At 34.4% G+C, this 13,969-nt stretch overlaps 1 protein-coding gene across 1 annotated transcript in view; it reads left to right on the top strand.

Annotated features, from left to right (window-relative positions):
- Positions 1 to 204: 204 nt before the first annotated feature.
- LOC133193089 (uncharacterized) overlaps positions 205 to 13,969 on the top strand; it is a 185,423-nt gene continuing 171,658 nt past the window's right edge. Inside the window, exons 1-2 of the mRNA XM_061329063.1 lie at positions 205 to 208; positions 1,844 to 2,149. Of these exons, the coding sequence (XP_061185047.1) occupies positions 205 to 208; positions 1,844 to 2,149 (310 nt within the window). The remainder of the gene's footprint in view (positions 209 to 1,843; positions 2,150 to 13,969) is intronic.

Below are 13,969 nucleotides of genomic sequence, written 5' to 3' on the forward strand. Positions count from 1 at the left end.
CTTGTAAGGGATTCCCCAATGTATCGAAACTAATCACATTTTCACGTTTTCTGTATTTAAAGGTTTGGTTTGTGATTAATTATTATTAGTGATGGGAATCGGTAAGAATTTTATAATCGATGATCGGGTAACTGTAACTAACTAATTATCGATTATAATTGGACATTTACAAAGGCTATCAATTTAGTTAATTAAATGGTAAGAATGGGTAAATGACTACTTTCTGCATATGTATTTGCTGCTCATTTTGCTGAAAAAGAATAAAAGGATATCATCTGAGTGTTATATTGAGTGTGTATCTGTTTTTCTTTAATTTTTCTTCACACGCTCTACAGATATAAAACTTACGTCCATACCCGTGAACATGTTTTGTTTCCCGGGTATGGATACACTTGTCTGTTCGTCTGCACCATTGTGATACACAAACACGTTCATAGATAAGTTTTGGCTGGATTATTTGGTTCAAAAACTATTACGCTTGTTAAAGAAAATAATAAACCGATTAATCAGAATAAAACTTTTGTAATCAGGCGCTTGGATTATACCAGCAATGGACTGATTTTCGATTATAATCGATGATTGGAACACCACTAATTATTATATATTCAAGATATTAAAAAAAAAGAATACGTGTTAAAAATACATGATGGAAAAGGTGAAAATAAAACGATTTAATTTTATTTCTCGAACAAAACCAAAAAAAAAGATTATTTTATGAGGTTTTATTTCACATAACCCAAATATGGATTAGAGACCTCAACTCATTTAAACATTATACATTTAATACCATCCACTCGTGGCAGTACTTTCAGTACTTTGATTAGCTCTATTGGTCATAGACCAGAAAATTGATTTGAATGAATGGTGTTGCCATGGCTACTAGAAATGGAAATTTCTGTGAAATACTTTCAAAAAATTACTGTGAAAGGGAGGTTGTGAGTTCGAATCTCGGCCGCGACTGACCTAAGTCGATAAAAGATGGGTAGCAATTGTTCCTTCGCCATGCCCTTGGCACTATGAAGTGAAAGTTGCGGGTCCTTCGGATGAGACCTTAAAAACCAAGGCCCCGTGACACAGCAGGCGTTGGCACGATAAAGATCCCTCACTGCTCAATGGCCCTGAGTGCCGAGTAAAGGTCAAAATTTGAAGCCCTTCACCGGTATATGGTGACGTCTCTATATGACTGAAAAATTCTAGAATGGGACGTAAAACAACATACAATCAATCAATCAAAATGCTACTCATCCTACAGCTTTGGTTTGATTTCAATATAACTTGGCACACAGCTAGACTACACCAAGATACATCATTCTTTTAATTATTTCTTTTTTTATGTTGATGAACGATGTTTCCATGGTTACTAAAAATAGAAATGTCTGTGAAATACTTTCAAAATGCTACTTCTCTAACAGTTTGGTCTGAATTTAATGTAATGTTGCATTGCAAGTAGACTACACTGAGATACATAATTGTCTTTATCGTTTTTTGATGAATGATGTTGCCATGGGAACTAGAATCGAAATTTCTGTAAAATTCTTTTTAAAAGCTACTCCTTCTACAGTTTTAGTCTGATTGCAATCTCGGCATAAAAAAGACTAAATCAAGGATCATTAATCTATTTATTCTGTTTCAAATTTTCAAGTCCAAGTGTTGCTTTTCTCTTCCTTTGTTATAAGTACAAACTAGTTGAGCTAAGTCTCGACAGAGACTTCTGGTTAAGATTTTTCTTAAGGCGTAGTAAATGAAAGTCATTAGAGAGTTCAGAACAACCATAGTTCGTTTACACGCTTAAAATATTAAGATCCGCCAAAGTACTGTCTTACAATATTTGTTTATTTTTAAGGTGCTCCTCGGCCATTTGATGGTGAAACCATTGTACACAAGGGGATCAAAGAAAATGCAGGATTAAATATAACAGCTTATTTCACTGCATATCCTCCTCCATCTGTTATATGGACATTTAAACATGAAGGGATGAATAACACTCAAACAATACCAAGGACAAACTTCACTTCAGTGAATGTGAATGAAAGTGTGACCCAGTCAACACTTGTTATAAGCAAAATTTCCCAGTCAGAATATGGAAATTATACTGCTGTAGCAAGAGCAGAGGAAACAGCAATGATAACATTTATTGTAGGACCACAGCGTAAGTTAATAAACTAGAGCAAAGCTCATTGCAAAGCAACAAGTAGGACTTCCGTTGGAGCCAATTGATGTAGAAAATCTTGACCTTGTACCAGTGACACTGAGTCAAGATTCTAACAGCCTCATTTAACAAGAAAAGTAAATTCTTTATTTTACTCCATCACAAAATATGGCCAGGTCAGGAATTGTATATTTTTTGAAAGGTAATTATACCTACACACACACACACACACACACACACACACACAGTGCTCCCTGTTCTGATTCCGTTATAGTGGCACCTCCGCTTTCCGCCAAAGAAGATTCCAAGTCTTAAATTCCTTGCTAAATGAAACCCCGTTTCACCGTAATCTCACGCCCATCGCCATCCGCCAACGTATTTCAGGTACAAATCTGTCAATTACGGTAATTATCACCCCCGATAATTACCGCCAATAAGGAGACTTTTTGGATAACTGATAGGGTGGTGCTCAGTATGACACAATACAACACAACACATTGTTTAAGGAATAAGAATGATCATTTATTTAACTAATAAGTGACAAAGTTTTATGCAAAAAACATAATATAAAACAATTAAAAATACAACCAACTAAATACACAATACCATACTTCATAATAATGAAATATATGGAGGTAACGAACAGTATTCAAGCTCAAAAGTCCATTAAACAATACAAAATAGGAGCAGAGCAAACACGGACCTCCAAAACATCAGAAGTGGGATCAGGTGCCATGGAGGAGTGAGCATCCCCTGCAGACAGGTCACACCCGCCGTGTGCTCCTTGTCATGATCGGGAAATAACGGAAAAATCCGTCAACAATTCAGTGTGTAAATAATGGCCTAACAATTAGTATGAAAAACGTCATTCAGCATTTGACTCGATGATAATTGGATTTGCTGGCAAGGTCATTGTATCGACAATAGAACTTACAAAATGATGACTTTAAACGAGATTGCTGATATTCTTGTTTCATCAACTTGTTTGTCAATAATTTACATCGTTTTAGAAATTGTACATACGAAGAGCATGCTCTTGTGTATCGAATTAACTGAGAGATATAAACCCCGTATGCAGGTAATGAAGGTATATTGTCGTATAATTAAGGGAAGTTGACGATTGGAAAGTTAAAGTCATCACGTTTATCATAAAGCTTGGTTGTTAGATTACCATTAACGTCTTTTTCAAGTAAAATATCCAAATATGAAACAGATGTGTCAGACTTTGTGGTATCTTTTATTTCAGGCTCAGTGATATATCGTATCGACATAAGAATGGAAATATCCAATGTTAATTGACAATAAGTCGTCGATATATCTAAATGTCGAGTTGAAGGCCACAGCAAGTGGGTTTTTTTTCGTTTCACGTATAAGATTTTGCACAAATTCTGCTTCATATGAATACAAATAAGGTCTGCTAATAACGGGACGCAATTGGTGTCCATGGGAATTCCAGTAGATTGTTGGAAAACCTGGTCTCCAAAACCCACATAGATATTGTCAATCAGAAACTCAAATATCTTTCTAATGCCAACTTCAGAGTACTTGTGTGTACAATCAAAATGTTTTTTAACAAAATAATTTTGCAAATGACCAATGAAAAGGTAAGTAAATTTACGAGATGCATTTTTATTGAAAAAGCAGCTGTCAATGATATCAAAAGGCCTGGACTTTAATTTATCATGGGGAATGGTTGTGTATAAAGTTGAAAAGTCGTAAGTTTTTAAGCTGTTGATTTTGGTAAATTCTTCTGATTTCAAATTTTCAAAAAGTTCCTTAGAATTAAAGTATCCATATCTGATTTATATATTTATATATTGTTGTACAGTACTCTTGAAGTTTCTCCGTCAATACTGTTAATATCTTAGTGAGGAGTAAAGAAAGAGGCTTTGTTGAACATTTCCTGGAACCCGCTTTGTATCTTTGTTTGTAAGGATTTTTATGAAGTTTCGGAAACCAATATAGATATGGTAATTCAAATTCATTTTAAGGACGTTCGATCCTGAGCTTTTGAGCAGATTTTGGTCAGGACCTTTATTTTTAAAATTCTGCATCATTTTTATGTTCTAACATTGAATCTGGATTCTACAATGCAAATTAAACTATATCCAATGAAAAAACCGCGATGAAATTCCATTAAAATAGGATTAAGTCAGGAACTATATTTTGTGGCGGAAGGTTTTTTAGAAGAAAATGATCAATTTTTCCCTTTTGAAATATATACAGTACTGTTAAGTTTAGATTCCTATTTTTCCATGCTGGTTGCACATAGAGCTGTTTTTTGCAGTGAAATGTTTTTTGCTGGCTCTGAAATATCTAATAAATTATTTCTTATGAATTCTTTCATTATATTGTGACAAATATAGTAAATATATTCTGAAAGTCCAGGAAAAAACTGAGCCAATTTTAACATAAAATTAACACGTTTTTAGTAATATCTAACAATTTAGATTATAGACTCCCACTTTTGTTTTTCTTTCCTGAATATATAAGATAACTTTGATCAATCTGCTTAAATTCAGCAAAAGTTTAAGACTTTAAAATAATTTTCTTGCTTTTTAAATTTTTAATGCCAGAAAAATCACATTTTGTGAGTGCAGAAAGGTCAAATAATTCATTATGCGAAGCAATTTGAAACTTTTTCTTCGTCACAATTTTAATGCGTCTTTTTTTAAATGCACTTATAATTTATTTTGTCCCATGATTTATTTGGATAAAAACTTTGGAGGGAAAACGTCGAAGATGTGATTTTTGATTAAGACACAAATATCAGTGCAAAAAGGTCAAATGAAATGTATTGTAGCGCCGAAAGAAGCATATTGACCCCCATTTTTTGTTTTGATTTTTAATTAAGCTATGTGTGTAGAAACTAAAAATATACTTGACAAAAAAAGTTTAAGACTTTAAATACATGTATCAGGATCCAACATCGTTAAGAATATTAAAAATATTAAAAACTGACATGATTTTGAAGAATTTCTTCCTTAGAAAGGGAACTAGGAGTATAAGTTGGATTACCACTTGTAGAATTAAATCCAAGTTCTTCTAAAATACATTTAATATAATGAGCTTTGTCAGCAGGGACCAGTACATACTGATCATGTAATCTATCTAATTCTTTTTTTCACTTCTGGATTATTGAATACAGAAGGATAGATGGTTCTCATATTGCCGCTCAATCTTTTAATGCGCGATTTTAACATACATCTGATACAATTAATCCATTCTGACAAAGTGTCAAGGTCTTCTTTTTCATGTCTGGCCCATCGCCTGGCATAATCCTCTACAGAATCCATAATATTTATGAAATTCCGACGCCAGTTGAAGGATCGGGGTTCCCTATATTTAGTACCTTTTAAAATTAATGATCTAAGGTCCTCATTATTAACTATATTTACGTCATCAGTAATAACGTGTCCAGCAGGACTATAGTTATAGGGTGAAGAAGAACATGAACACAAAGGTGGATTATGTTTCAGATATTCGATATCCAGGCCCTGTAAAGTTTTCTTGTAATTAAAAAGTTTGGAAGCAAAAGTCGATGTATATTTGTAGGAAATACAAGATGTAGTCTTTAACTTCAAATATGGTGGAATACAAGACTGGACCCTTTTGTGATTAAGAATATTACTTAACCGCATCAATTCCTTTGTTGGCATATTGAAGTTTAAGGATAAAACGGATTGTTTTAGCTGCATTTTCTTCAGTAATATGTGGGGGTTTAAAAAGCCTATGATTTGCAATATCCATAATCACAGATCCAAGCCTATATTCTGGTGTCGAGGAATCAAAAAATGGACTTTTCTCGACCTTTTCAAGAAGACTATTCAAAAGTTTCAAAGGGACAGCGCAGCACAGTTAAAGTGCGGGTCTGGGGTATAAATAGCAGCCAATGAGAAAAATGTAGGAAATTTCAACTTTCTTGCCACTCTTCACTTCGCAGGAGATTTTTTTGAAACTATATCTTTACCGTCAATAAACATCTTCCGAAAGTTGTTGAGCAATCTAACTTAGCTATCAAGTGTATTTGGGTGTTTACAATACAGAGTAAATATATATATATGTCTATAATATTCATTTTAAATTCTGAGGCGATCGAAATTTCAAACTTCTTTGGAGTTTGATGGACAGCTTTAAAATGTTTACATTTACACCGGAAATGCCCGTCGCTATTGACGCATGCTAATGGCCGCTATATTCTCACCTCAAAAGAAAAGACGAAAATACTCCGAAAATAATCCTCAATACTTTTTATTATCCATTCATCGAGTTGTAAATTAGAAACAAAGCCCATGCTTAGAACACAGAGAGTGTAAACAATTATCATTGTGGGTCAGTCATGCTGTTTTAGTCACTGTAGTGAAGCATCACATCGGCGAGATAACCAAGATTATCAGCGTGACACGTGTCTGTGGCTGTCAGCAGGGTTAGACGCAGAAAACAATCAAGTGGAAATGAAAAACAAAAAAAAAAAAACATAACTATAAAGTCACACTATTAAAAAAGAAATCTTCAAAATATTTTTTAGTTCCAACGATGTCCCATGTATGGCTTATTTTTTGGATTTGGAAACCAATACCTAACAAGTTCTAAAACACATTCTGGTAAAATATCCCTACGATGGCACACAACGTTTAGTAATCTTGGATCGTTGAGTAACGCAGTTCTTTTCTTAGCTATATATCTCTCATCCAAAAACACACATCTATGAAAAAGCATAGTCCAAAAGAATTTGTACCTTTCTTTTCTAAGAGACGTGTGTTTGGTGGCACAGGCTCCGATGCCCACCACATTTGTTTATTGCGTTCGTCAGTTATGCAAGGTTTACATAAACAATTCTGACCTTCCTCACAGTTTTCATTTTGCGGGATTAATAGAATCATTCATTACTACGAGTGTGGGATAGTGAAATTCCACCAAGGGGACAAGATTCACGGTCTAGGACGAGGCTTTGCCGAGTCCTAGACCGTGAATCTTGGCCCCGAGGTGGAATTTCACTATTCCCACACGAGTATGTAATGAATGATTATTTTTCTCGCATTATTTTATCCAAAATAACGGACTGTCAATGACGTCGCCATGATAGGGCTAAAAATATATTCTTTTAATTTTCCATCTAATTAAAAATCTAAATACACCATCGGAGAGAGCGTACCTGAAAATGGTTTACACAGAGTGTAAACTGATAAAATGAATTTCAGTCCATGTAAATTAAACTGGGAATAAAAAAACTTATCTATCCGATAGCGTACACGGTCATTCAAGAAGAATCCTTCCGCGATCTAAAAATAGCGCCATTTAAAAAGTGAAAATACGACAATATTTTGAATGAAAATAAGTTTATCTTAATAAGTTAAATGACAACATTTTAAGTAAATGTAATATTTTTTAACATTGTTACAATTTCTTTATATAAAGACGGAATGTTTACGTTATCGTTCGCGGCGTAGTAATACACAGTGTAAGACAGAAAAATCTCACACTGCTGTCTCACACCGGACAAGTCAATCTTACACTGGTGATTATGCGAGAAAAGGTATGTCCCTTCAAAATTCATGCCTTCCTCTTCATTGCCATCATTTTCAATTGTATCTTCATTCAACTCTTCTAAATCCCAGTTATTAAAATTAAAGAATTGTATAATGGCTTCTCTTTGTTCGGAATTAACTCTCAATGAAATAACACTTTTCTCTTCTTGTTCCTCCATTTTGCTACAATGAGACCGCATTTTGTTTTGGAGGGAAGTTTTTCAGGGGAGAGGTATATTAAGGGACTCAGGATTTCATTTAATTTACTATAAACTCTATTTATTGATAAAACTGGAAATTATAAAAGTAGATGACTGGTTTTAAGAAATATATATGTATATATTTTGGATACTGCTTGTATTTCTTTGATGCACATATATTATGGATGTTCCCCACTGAGCCCTCTTATCCTTCTCTGTATCACAGCTAGGCTGATTTATTGACATTTGGCGGGAGGTCCCTCCATGTGCCTGTGGAAATTGGTCAATTCCATCTGAAACCTAAACAGGGGTAGTGGGGGCAACCATGTGTCAATTTCTGTCATAATATGAATATAATTCTTCCCCATAAAATTATTAAAATCATTTTATCAAATAAAAGTTAGAAGTGCTATTAAATTTATAACAATATTATTCACAAAAAGTTAATTGTTGATTGTCATTTTTTTTTTTTAATTACAACTTCAAAAATGGTACAGTCCACTGAAATATGATCCCTGTTGTATAGATAGTTTAGATATATTAGATACAACCAGGAGTAAATTCAAAGAATAATCGTCATTAACTAAGCTTTATTAATTATTACTAAGAAATTATATCATGGCTGAAAACAAACGAAAGCGTCCTCCAACTTTTAAGTTAGAAATACCAGCTAACGAAGACAAGAAAATTAACATCTTGCAAAATCTTCAGGAAGTCAGGGAAATGTTAGTCAAACAACTAGGTAGACCTGTTAACAATGCCGACATCATGGAAAATTTGCTTTCTACCTGGAAGAAGTCAGTGGCTGAAGATGATCATCCAAAACACCTGGAACGTATATTAATGTTAAGAGAAGTCAGGTTAACCAGGACTTCTTTGTGACATTGTTGCCTTCCGTGAAAAAACTCATGGATGTTGCTGCTGTGCATGGAAAACATTGTGGAGGAAAATTGGAGGTAAAAAAAGCAACAAAACGGGGACATGTCACCTCTTTGAAACTGTGTTGTTCAAGAACTGATCGGCCTAAACACAGGTATATTTGAGCATCTTCACCCTACCTTCCGAATGGGAAATATCTCATCAATGAAAAAATTAATCATACTTTCTTGTGTAGTGGTATGCTACCATCCTGTTATTCTAGATTTTGCAGAGAAGCAGGATTCGGAATTCGTTTTTTAAAATGTACAAGACATTTGTCCAACAAGTGTACAAAGATTCTATTCACACTGCTTTACTAGAGGAAGTTGGACTATATGACAATCTAGATGGAATTGATATCATAACTGACGCACGGCATGGGTGGCGGAAAAATGCCCAGGACACTAGTGTGGTGGCATTCGGTGAAAAAACGCACAAAGTTCTCAACTGTGTGCACATTGCAACCACTGACGATCCAGTTACCCAGAAACATGAAAAAATTGGAACTGAAAAAATTAACGAGGATCTTGACAACAAACAAGTTTCTGTCAACGTCCACACACATGACAGAAATATGTCAATTAACAAACTAGTCAGGGAACGTAAAAATGATTTACCTGCAACCAAAACGACATTTGGCATGGCATAAAAAATATTAAGAAGGCCATGTCTGTCATTTCAAGTGGACCACAGTACAGAGAAGGTAAAACGAGGTCTGAGGAGCTGTACGATAAACCGGAGGCCGTGTCTACACATTTCTACTGGGCCATCAAGCACTGCGGTGGAGAATCAAATACGCTCAGAGAGATGTTGGAAAATATCGTAGACCACTATAAAAACAATCATGAAAGATGCCATCCTTCCTCAAGATGTAAAGTGGATCCAAACTACGAAACTTCCCGAGTGGTGATTCAAAACCCTGTCGCAGAAAAACTATTAAAGGGTGTGATAATTAATACGCTGATTTATAAAAATCCGGATGATTTTCGATTAGGACGTGATACTTATTTTGTTGAGAGTTTTAATAACACTTTAAATATATAAGAGGATAAAAGAATCGCTTTTGGCAGTGAACAGTATAAAGTGCGAGCATTCCTGGGAACGTGTCACTGGAATGAAAATGTGGGTAGAGACATTACTTCCATTACCTATACACGTAACCCCAAAACCCCACGAAAGCAGCTTGGGAAAAAGAATTATAAAAAACAAAAATTTCACTTCAGGAATAACATTTGGAGGCGTTACATAAAACATGTCTATTCTAAACGTAAAAATAATTAAAACATTTATGTATTTGCACAGTCTTTGTTGTCTTAGTTTTAGCACGTGTTAGTGGTATGCTGCTGTCTATTAATAGCATTACACTGCAGTCTTATCAGTGGGGAGGTGTGACCTGCTCCCTAATATGCTTTATTGCTGTCCGTGTGGATATTTATCTAGGTCAGATCCGGCCTTTAAGGCTACAAATAGGAGGCGGGGCCTAATTTTTAAGGGAAAACATTAACTATGACATCACACGAAACTAACAATCCTTAAAAATACCCCCAAAAATGAAGTGATTTGCGATTTTAAACAGTAGGAGATAATTAAACTACATCAAAACTTACTATAACATGCGTTTTTGTTGTAAGTTAAATCCCACATAGCATGGTTTAAACAAGTCACTGATCGCATTGCACTTGTCGATACATTGTATGACGTCATTCTGTAAAACTTGACGCAGTCTGTATGCAGTGAGAGGCGGATCAAGTAATATTTTCAAAACGAAGAAATGTATTTTATGATTAAATAAAATATTATTTGCAGATTTTTAAGAGGCTATTAATATAAACACAATGTCCTTTTTATGATTTTGTTCATATATTTTCCGTACATTTCCTATTTAACGGATACTGGTGTATATTTGTATGCAAGTAAATTGAAGGATAATCTAAGCGTCTTAATAAATCGATCTAGTGCAAGGGCATAGCATACCCTCAATGGATCATGACAAGTTTTTAATCATAAACTCTAGAAGTATTAAGCTATTTGAAAAGTGCTGCGATCCCGTTGAAATATTGAAACTGAAATAATTATTTCTATATTTAATGAAGCTGACCAGCAAAAAATTCTGTATTCGTTCATACAAATATAATTTGGACAATGAAATTGTAGAATCTATATATACAATGGATGTTGAAATTATTTAAAAATTAAACTTCGAATTTTTACTTGGTTATGCCCTTGCACTATTGAAATTTATAGTTGACCTCAATACTGCAAGTATATGTGTAAAAATCACGTAACTGCCACATTACGTGACAAGTCTAAATAGAAAATCTAATCGTCCTCAATATGTAGTTAATAACCATAAATACATTTGTCTGATATTATTAAAGCACTCAAAACAATCGCCATCCTGAAAAAAATATATTTTGTATCGTAAAAAATCGGCGATATTTCCATTGCACACCTTAACTGTACTGCGAGAGTAGAGTTTGGTGCGAATATGATGAAGACCTAACTGTTGATTTACAAAAGGTTACCGTAGTTATGAATCAAAAGAGACATCATGTATTAAAGGTTTATTGTAAGACCGATGCCCATGACAACGCTTACGTCTCTGTGTATGGTTAAAAATTCCCATCACATTTATATTGTTACACTGTGGACTGGAAAGATTTCCAACACTATCGACATTGTCATTACATCCATAGGGAAAGGCTGTCCCTAGTTTTCTAATCCCAAATTCTTCTCGTTGTCTACGGAAAGGTGTACTCAGTAATGGACTGTTTGTGTGGTGGTAAATCTTTTTTAGAATTCTAACTTTCATTGACAAAATAGAATGATCAGGTAAATTAAAATACTTGTATAAAAGCTGCTGACCCCCAACTAAAAACACAATACCATACTCCATGAGAAGGAATTGTGACTAGTTAAAAAATCCAAAAATGCCGCAATCCTAAAACATACAATATTAAAAAAATCCTAAACATAGTAATCTGACTAGAATAAAACGAAAGTTATTAGACGAGATAATCTGGCAAATGTCGTATACAAAAAGTGTCAAAGATGGGATATCTTTCGCAATCTTTCACTACAATAGCATAAAGCATGAAAAAAGGGTTATGACTAGTCCTACAGTTTAATAAATTCCAAGTACAATTCTATATAAAAAGTACAGTATAAGAAATCGTAAAAAGGCCTTGATCATGAGAGTAGAAAAATGTAAGTGGAGGTGGGAAGGGTGTTGTTAAAAATTTCCACGCTAAATTGTAAACATCAAATAAAATATGGCAAGTGACGCTACCAAGTTTCGCATGCGCAAGTTCCAAAAATATAGACTGTGGCGGTAAATATGAAAAAAGTATCCATTAATGTTTTATGTTCATAGACATGTATTTATGGATAACTGATAGGTAAGTGCTCAGTTTGACACAATACAACACAACATATTGTTTGAGGAATAAGAATGTCATCTATTTAACTAATAAATGACAAAGTATTGTGCCAAAACATAATATAAAACAATTAAAAATACAACCAACTAAAAACACAATACCATACATGTACTTCATGAGAAGGAATTGTGACTAGTAAAAATTTCCAAAAATGCCACAATCCTAAAAAATACAATATAAAAAGTCTAAACACAGTATTGTGACTAGATAAAGCGAAAGTTATAAGACGAGATAATCTGGCAAATTGTATAAACAAAATGTGTCAAAGATGGAGCTAGTATCTTCCGCCACAAATCTGGCTGTGGTTTGCTACGGTTTTGAATGCCCCCTCCTGTGACCACCCTATAAGATGATGCACTTAATAATGATTTTGGGACCTTAACATATACAAAGGGAACTAGCAAAAACAATGATTAAAGGACTAGGACGTTTGCCTACGAGCATGTTCATGTTTATTTAACACAATCAATTAAAAAAGACAATATTCAACTGAACTGGAAACTCATGTGTTCAAAAAATAATTCAACATAAGGGAGAGGTGAACCAGAAGCCCTTGACTTCAGGGTTCCTGTCAAAGTAATGAATCAAATGGTTGAGCCAGAAGCCCCTTACTTCAAGGTTCCTGTGTCCGAGTAAGGAATTACATGGTTGACCCGGAAGCCCCTGAATTCCTGGTTTTCGTCGGAATATGAAATACTCAGCTAACTGCCTTCCCAGTAGGACTGAAACACTTTATCACATTCATAGAGTTGGAATTCTTGTGTACTTTTGATATGCTGAAGTTTTCCAGCGACTCATATTTTGTATCTGTATATCCGATGACCCAGCATCTGCAGCTGTAGTGGCCGTCCCGATCTAAAAACAATGTGACTGTTCCTTATTAGTATCAAGTCCACAGTATGAAAGGGATAACTGAAGGTGTTAAGTGAAAAACTGACGGGGCACTGGAGTACCACCCATAAATGGAAACAAGGGTTCCCCGGGTTATTTGTGACCTCTAACCTTTATGAAAATTTGGAGAACTAAAAAGAGGCATAACAATAGATGGGCAGTATTTTGCTGAATATGCAGAGTAGTGGACGGATTAGAATGTTTAAAGTGTGGGATTTTACGTTCTAAGGAGTTGCCCAGTAGGGAGTCTTTTTTGTCCCCCACTTTGGCGAAATCGAGGGGACATTAAATTTCATTCGTCTGTCTGTCAGTCTATCCGTCAGTCAGTCTAGCTGTCCGTCTGTCACAAATTAAAAACTTCAACCTTTGTCTTAACTTTTAAATGATAGGAGAAAGGGCTTTCATATTTCACAGGTACATTTCCTGTGACAAAACCTTTCCAAATACTATGATACTACGATGACCTTGAAGTTTGACCTACTTTTGAAACATTTTAACATAGCTTTCAATTGGCTTAAATTTAACTTTTGAATGAAAAAAAGATAGGGTTTCATATTATTCATGTATATTACCTGTGACAAGAACTTTTTAAATATACTATGATTTTTTACCTTGTGACCTTGACCTTGAAGTTTGACCTACTTTTCAAAAAAATAATTTTTGCTTATAACTTTTTATTTGAGAAGAGATAGGATTTTCATATTTTATATGTGCATTACCTGTGACAAAGTCTCTCCAAATATCTATGATTTTTGACCCCTTGATCTTGATCTTGAAGATTGACCTACTTGTAATGAATGGTAGAGCAGACAATTTTTGACTTGAATGTTTTGAGTTATGGGT

The sequence above is a fragment of the Saccostrea echinata genome, unplaced genomic scaffold, assembly GCF_033153115.1.
Source record: "Saccostrea echinata isolate AGI-Se365-2 ecotype Australia unplaced genomic scaffold, CSIRO_AGI_Sech_v1 ptg000027l, whole genome shotgun sequence".
NCBI classification, from domain to species: Eukaryota; Metazoa; Mollusca; class Bivalvia; order Ostreida; family Ostreidae; genus Saccostrea; species Saccostrea echinata.